This window comes from Condylura cristata, unplaced genomic scaffold (assembly GCF_000260355.1).
Source record: "Condylura cristata isolate star-nosed mole 26May11 unplaced genomic scaffold, ConCri1.0 scaffold00016, whole genome shotgun sequence".
Classification (NCBI taxonomy): Eukaryota; Metazoa; Chordata; class Mammalia; order Eulipotyphla; family Talpidae; genus Condylura; species Condylura cristata.
This window is the reverse complement of record NW_004567117.1, coordinates 40807452-40815114: the sequence shown is the minus strand read 5'-3', so window position 1 is coordinate 40815114 and position 7663 is coordinate 40807452. Positions and strand designations below refer to the sequence as shown.

The 7663-nt window shown below is 48.7% G+C and overlaps 1 protein-coding gene across 1 annotated transcript in view; it reads left to right on the top strand.

Annotated features, from left to right (window-relative positions):
* The window catches only part of KDSR (3-ketodihydrosphingosine reductase), a 22044-nt gene extending 18202 nt beyond the window's left edge, over positions 1–3842 (top strand). Inside the window, exons 9-10 of the mRNA XM_012725796.1 lie at positions 120–221; positions 2842–3842. Coding sequence (XP_012581250.1) covers positions 120–221; positions 2842–2961 — 222 coding nt within the window. The 3' untranslated portion in view covers positions 2962–3842. The remainder of the gene's footprint in view (positions 1–119; positions 222–2841) is intronic.
* The last annotated feature ends 3821 nt before the right edge of the window (positions 3843–7663 follow it).

Here is a 7663-nt window from a genome sequence, read left to right as displayed (position 1 = left end):
CCCCCCCACCCCCGTCCATGACCACCTGAACGGCCCCTTCTAATGCGTCTGCGCTGCTGGGGCGTTCACGTGACCCCACCTCACTGCCTTTGCCTTTCTCGTCTCTTCCTTCTCTTCAGCAAGGAAATTTCAACAGTTCCATTGGCTCAGACGGGTACATGCTCTCAGCTCTGACCTGTGGGATGGCCCCAGTGACTTCCATCACCGAGGGGCTCCAGCAGGTAAGCCGGCCCAGGCTCCCACCGCCCGCCTCTCTCGGCGCCTCCCAGCCCCGCGTCCCCCGACCCATTTCTAATCTTTTAGCTCTCAGCGCAGGCGCTGCTATCTAGAAAATGCCGAGGCTGAGTTAATGCCTCGGACTGCCCCTGCGTTGGTGCTTCATTATAATTGCTTTCTCTTGGGGCCCCCCTTCCTTTGTTTTTCTTTTGAAGTGGCTTTAGGGTTACAGACGAACCGGAACCGCAGTGTGACCCCCGTTCTTGTAAGCCCCCTGCCTTCTCCTGGCCTGCTGTCACAGTTGAGCCGGCGCGGAGACCCCGTTCTCCCCGAGGTGGTGCTTGGTTAGGCCTCACCTCGGCGGCCGTCGTCCATCCTGCGGGTTTTGACGAAGGTCCAGCGACCCGCGCCCGCCTGAACATACTGCGATGCAGAGCTGAGCAGGGGTGGGTGGGGCGGTCAGCGGCGGACGGCGCCTGTGCAAGGTGCGGGTCGGCTCTGCCCCCCCTTGCGCCCTCCCTGGCCCTGTCGTGCCATGCCGAGGGCCACCTGAGCCTCCATGCTAGGCGCTCGCGTTGCCGCTCCGCGGAGCCACGTGAGACACCTAATCAGAACTTCCCTCTGGACACCCGCCGTCGCCTCTGCTCGCCGTCCAGTGCCGGCTCCCGGCCGCGCTCCGGGGCGTCACGGCGACTTGCCTGGTGTGCGGCCGGCCTGCTGCTCCCGCCGGCGACGCCTCTGCCCAGCGTTAGCGAGGCCCTGCGCCTGGGTCCCAGGCCGTGGCACTGCTCGGCGGCCCCTCCTTTTGCCTGGCGCTCCTCATAGCGGCTTCCTGGAGGAAGGGCGCTCGGGAGACCCATTTTTTTAGATCATGCACACTTGGAAACGTTTCTCGTAGTTTTCATGCCTTTCAGAAGGTCCTCGCGGGCGGTCAGGGAGCCTTTGCGCGGACAGTGGGAGCGCGTGGACGTGCTTCACCCAGAAAAGTGTCGCCTTGTCCCGCCGATGGTCCTCCCAGTTATGGACAGGCTCAGGGACAGCGGGACCGCGTGGTGCCAGTGCACCCATCTTCCTTGACTGTGGGGGGGCTCCCTCCCGGGGCACCCACTGTGGGTGAAGGTACTGTCTGTGCAGCGCACCTGACCTGCCTGGCTCCCCGGCTTAGCCGCGGCCCCTCAAACGTGCCACCACCAGGCGGCAGTATCTCCCACAAACCCTTTTTTTAAAAAAAGATTTATTTACTTATACATGCAGAACTGGGGTGCAGGCCAGAGGTGTGGGGACTGAGAGGGTTCTCCAGAGACAGAGTGGGGAGCAGAACAGGCAGATGGACTGAAACCCGCTGCTGAGGGAGCGGGGGCGGGGCAGGAGTGGTCTGCCGTCCTGTGGGTCACTCCCTGGCCGGGGCTCGAACTCGGGCTGCGGTGGCTGTGCTGGCTTCACAGGGCTGCGCTTTGACCCGTTGGGCCCCGAGAGAGGGCCCCAAGCCCATCTTACACTGAAGTGTTGACTTCATGTCATCGATTGACATGAGCGACAGGTGAGGACAGCCTGCAGCGCAGCGGGTATGCCACGGCCTCTGCCCAGCAGCCGCGAGGGGAGCTGCCTGGGGCCAGTCGCGGACACATTCCAAACCTGAGGTTCCGTTTCCCCCGAGTGAGTGTGCCGCCTGCACTGCTGTAAAGCCCAGGCGTCACGCAGTCGGGCCATCTGAGTGGGCACCGTCCCTATCTTCGCACTGGCCCCAGGGTCGGTCACGTTCGTCTTGAGCCAGGAACCTTGACGGATGTTTCGCTACTTGAGATGCCGGAGCAGGTCTCCTCTGCTGCAGTGTCCATCTCATAGGATACCTGACTCATGGGCCTCCCGGGGACCTGGGGGAGTCTCAGCGCTTTCACTACTGTGGCCTGGGTCTGGCCCCCGGCCAGAGCTGACCACAGGGCGCAGCAGACCTCTCATGTCTCCCCCTCAGCCCCCCTCAGCAGTGCATTTTAGTAGATCTGCCTGCTCTGCTCCCCACTCTGTCCCTGGTGGATTTTCTTGCCAACTGCACCCCAGTTCTTTCACAGAAAAAAAAAATTCAGCCCTTCGTGGTGGCGCAGCAGGTTGGAGCGCAGCACTGTGAAGCTGGCGGTGACCGCTTCAGTGCGAGTTTGATCTCTGGCCCTGGGGATGACCCACATGGCGTGGCAGACCCCTCCTGACCCACCCTGCTCCCCTCAGCAGTGTACTTCATTAATCTGTCTGTTCTGCTCCCTACTCTCTCTGGTGAATCCTCTCATCACCCCTGTATCTCTGACCTGTTCCCCAGTTCTGTATGCATAAATAAATAAAATCTTAAAAAGTTCTCATTCTAAAAATGAGAGAGAAAAAGAACACCTATCTCATATGTGTCATTTGAATTGATGAGTCAGACAGACCCCTGGCCTCCTCTGTCTGGTGTCTGTGTGTGAGGGACAGAGTGACAGGCTCCCACTCAGTGTTATGGTGACAGTTTTCCTTCTACTTATCGCCAGCTGATCAGCAGTTTGCCACAGAATTGCTTGTTGGAGATTTGTCCGAAAATCCCTTGAAATGAACTGCACTGCTGGTTGCTGAGCTCAAAGCTCTCTGTCTGTCTTGCAGGTGGTCACCATGGGCCTCTTCCGAACCATCGCTCTGTTTTACCTTGGAAGCTTCGACAGCATAGTTCGTCGCTGCATGATGCAGAGAGCAAAATCTGAAGTTGCAGACAAAACTGCCTAATTCTTATTCCTTCGAGAAAGACTGTTTCAAAATAGTTTGAACAGCTTGCTGCTACCTGGGACCCAGTTTTTTGATCTACAGGCACTTGCGTGTTACTTTTGAATACGTGAGACGGGACCAATCTCTGCGGAGACCTGGCTGCGAGCAGGGTGGGGGTAGGCTCATTTCCAGACACTACTACTAATACTATGCAAACACGGACTAGGGGAACGTAGGATTCTCTGGCGCTGAGGCGGAGAGGCGATGGTGGTTTGTGAGCAGGGTAAAGAACAGAATTCCAGAGTCATCGTTTAAATTTTTGCTATTTATTCCTGTAATTCCCCCCCACTCCCCGCCTTAGAGATCAAGTGCAGAAATGTACTTTATGACTCATAGGAGGTTTTGAGGAATTTTTTTTAACCTTCCATGAAAGGCAGTTTATGGGTTTCTGGGCTTCTTTTTTTTAACATGTTGAATTTTATTCCAGATGATTTTATACAATGCCAGTGAGCCTGAATGCATCATAATGTCCCTGGCTCGGGTGGGCCCTCCTGTCTTCCTTCTCTCTTTGATCCCGTGAAACTACCAGGGGGATGAGCGAGGCAGGCAGTGGAGGTGGGGAGTGGCATTTTTCCCAGTAGGTGAAGAGAATAATGTTTCTTGTCTGCTTCAGACACAGATGTTAGTGCACTTATTATTTCCCATCCATCCGTGGGGAAAGACAGCCTCCTAAAATGTTTTCTGAAAAATAAAATCTTAGAAGCTTCAAGTTTACAATTTCTTCCATGCCACGATAAACTACGCTCCCTGCATCCGTGATAGCATCTCCGGTTTCATTCCCCTGTGTCTTCCATTCCAGTTTTGCTTATCTGCTATGATATTTTTGTAAAAAAAAAAAAAAAGAAGAAGAAGAATGCTTTTTTAACTTTTTAAATTAATTCCTGAATTAATGAAACAAATGAAAAACTTTAAAGTGTGACCTTCTGGTAGCATATATGTAGCTTTTAGGACAGGTTGAGTAGCGTCTACTTAAACTTTACTCAGTGAGAAAAATGGGGGCAACCAGGTCTATTTTGAAGACACTCATTTTTTTGAGGTGAGATGGCCACTCCCCTCCCTTGCCGTTCTTTCTGTGACTCCGCCAGCTACCGAGACATTCTGGGGTGCTGCCTCCCCAGCACAGCTGGGGAAGGCCTCTTGGCCCCATGAATGTTTCCAGACTATGGGGTGAGGCCGATGAGTGGGTTTCCCCAGCAAGTGCCTCCAAGGACCTGTAGCCACTGGCCCCTGCTCTGTCTTCTGGTCCGTTGTGCCCCGCGGCCTCAGGACGATCATCCTGATTGGCGCCACAGCCCCATACATGACACATTCCAGCTCACTTTGGTGAGAAAAATAACAACACTGCTTTTTTATTGTTTCCCAAAAGTTCTACAAAAGACTGAAGAACTAACACCCATACTAACCCGTTTTGTTCTTGAGGCTTTGAACCTCTTGACTTTAAAAATGACTTCATTTTAAAGAAGGAAGGTGTCTGGTGGTTTTAAATCCCTGGTCTCTTTTTAATCAAGATCTGAGAGTGGCACATTTTAAACACTTAAAGACAGGAAACGGTTCCTTAATACTAAAGTGACCTCATGGCAGTTTATGGGTGGAGCCACAGTGGTCTCCTGAATCGTTAGTGTTCTGTGGCTGGCATGTGCTAGCCACAGGGGTCTCAGTCCCCAACACGGGGTGATGGCTGCAGTCCCCTAAATTGCAAAAAAATAGTTACATCACCATCCAGATGTTTCTGAAGCTCACACTTTCCTCAGAAGTGTTGCTTGAATATTGGCGCGCGCTGCTGCTAGTCTAGATGAAAACAAATCCAAGATGGCGTCTCCTTTCCTACGCCTCTTACCGGTCGTCTTCTCGATGTTCATTTCTCAAGGAATCTTCAGATTGTGCTGCCCCCGCCAGGTAATTTACCACTGGAGCACATGGAGTTGCCCCTCAGGGATGTTGCAGCCCTGTGGTCCCTTACCCGGCAAAACAATGAAAACTGCGGTTTTTTTCTTTTCTCTAATTTGGCGCCATTTTCATTGGATCACAACACCTGACTTGAACTGATGTGAGGTCATTAGGGTTTTCCTTCATGCTGCTCTAGGGGCAGTTGCGCCGTTTTACCTGAAGAGCCAACGGCCAGTAGGTTTGGTTATAGGATTGCCTAGGCTGCAGCTGTTTTGTGATATTCAACTTAGGTCTCGTTAGCTTTTTAAAAATCCAGAGGTGGTGAATTCTGAGACACATCTGTCCTGCACAGTTCTGGACAGGGGCGTTGTAGACCTTTCAGCAGCTTCGTGTAATGAATGATCTTGCTTCTTCCCAAACATGAACTATTACAAGGCAGATTGTATTTTTTATCTTATATCAATTCCTATACAACTTTTTTTTATATATACTTGTTTTTCTGCTCAGAGGAAGAGGGGGAAAAAAGCTCTGATTTGGATCATTAGGGCAGATATTGGCTTTTTTTTTTTAAGGGATTTCATTGATCTAGCACTTTCTACTCTAGCTAAAAATGGGTAAATACTTACTGTGGCAGTAAGAGCTTAATTATTCTGTTGAAATGTTGACCAGCAGCAGCTTATGTGAGTTTCAGTCTTGAAGTGCCTGCCTCTGCTAGGCTTGGTTGTACCGTTTTCTTACATGTTTGTGAGTTTGTTTATTTATTTAAAAATGTTTACTGTCATTCAGCCATAGAAATTCCAAAATAGGCCCAAGACTCCGTCATCATTTAAAAAGGCAAAAACACCATCCTCATTTTTTTTTTTCCTTAAGTTCAAGGGGTTTTTTTTTTTTTTTTTTTTTTTTATTATTATTTAACTTTTTATAGCTGAAAAGAGAAATTTAAAATGTTATCAATGATGACTCCTTTCCACTAATATGTGTATATGTTTGGTTAAAAATCTGGACCTGGGAAACCATGTAGTGCTGATGGAAGTGGAATGTTGAGAGATTTTCTAATATTTAGATGACAAATGCATTTTGGTAATAGTTGCTTCAATTCAAAGAATTGTATGTCTTTGTCTTTCTAAAGGAAGGCAATACCATTATAATTTTTTTATTGAATTATATCATCAACAGACTTAATTTTATTACATCATGTTCTAATTTAAACATGTCTTACTCAATTGAGGACTCTCTTAAATATTCATGCTTTTTGACATACGATGCTTTGTATCGCTCTCACTTCCTTTAGTTTTAGTAACTCAGCCGTATAAAGCACCCACTAACCACAGACTGCCATTTTCTGGACTGAATCTTGCTGTGTAGATTTAGTTCAGTGTTGTGACAATAGATTTATACTTTAAGAGGAGATAATAGCTATTATATTTTACCTTTGACTGATATGACAGTTCTAATGACATTTTTAAATTGCTGAGTGTGCACATGGCTAGTTTGATATATATCAGAACTTGTGTTGGCTACTTTAGATGCACTGTGGCAGAATTGTAATCTAATTTTCAAATCTTGTATTTCTGAATCATAACAAAAAATAAATGGGGAACAAGCTTTACCGATTTGAAAACTTATTTTCTAGCAATTTGATTTTTAAAGAGATACCTAAGCAAAACACAGCTCCTTCATAGTATTATCCCAAACTTGCATTCTGAACACTTCACAAGGCTATTATTTGTCATTTTCTAGGAAGTAATATTTTCATACTAAATATATGGTGTCCTGAGCTCTTGTTTCATGTATTCTGTGTTTGGGGGACATGTGATTAAAGGGGTGAGAAATGTGGAATTTGCAAAATCTCATACAAAGAGATTTCCCATATTTTAAATTGTATTCTTGCCAAGACAGATCTCTGAAACTCTGAAGGGCATGGAAAACTGACAAGTAAAAAAACACATCTTCCTAGGTTTCAGCCCTTAAGTAGAGAAGTTTGGTCACATTGAAAGGAGGTTCTTGTGACACCTCCATCATTTGCTTCAGTGGCATATGTTAGTGCTTGATAATTTTTATATTTGGGTGTTCAGATGAATTTGATACCGGTCACACTCCCAATTTATGACTCCACTGTTCTCATTCAACACACATTTATCGCCTTCTGAGGGGTCCAGGCATCAGGGCTACAGCGTTGCAGAAACAATCTGCCCCTCTCCTGCTGACGCCAGTGCTTACTTCCTTGCTGCTGGCGGCCCACATCCCTCCTGGACGTCTGCCTGGAAAAGGAGAACCTGCTCCCCATTCCTTTCTTCATGGGGCCCCTGAATTTTATGCCAAGTATTTGAAGGCCGGGGACTATTTTAGACTGGAAATGGAGAAAGGGAAAATGGGGTTCTTGCCTGCCGGCTGTTTCTAATCTAAAGACAGAGACATGCCAGAGGTCGCACTGTCACGGACTGGCTGTGATGAAGGGATTAGAGCTAATGTTGAAAACGTAGCTAGTTCCCACGGTCACAGGGGGGAGCACTTCTCATTTAAATCACACCCAGTGTGTGAGCCCTGCTGGTCCCCGTCCCTGCATCCCAACCTTAGTGGAAAGTGCTGTTTACAGTGCCGTGCCAACAAGGTACCACCAGGTCAAATAACTGGTCCACAGTCACAGCTACTAAATGGTGGAGCCAAACTTGGTGCCTGGTTTTCTGGCCATCAAGCTCCTAGCCCCTGTGTTGAACTACACAGCACAGATGGAATCTAGGATGGTTCAGAATGAACTTACGGGGGGTGGGGGGTG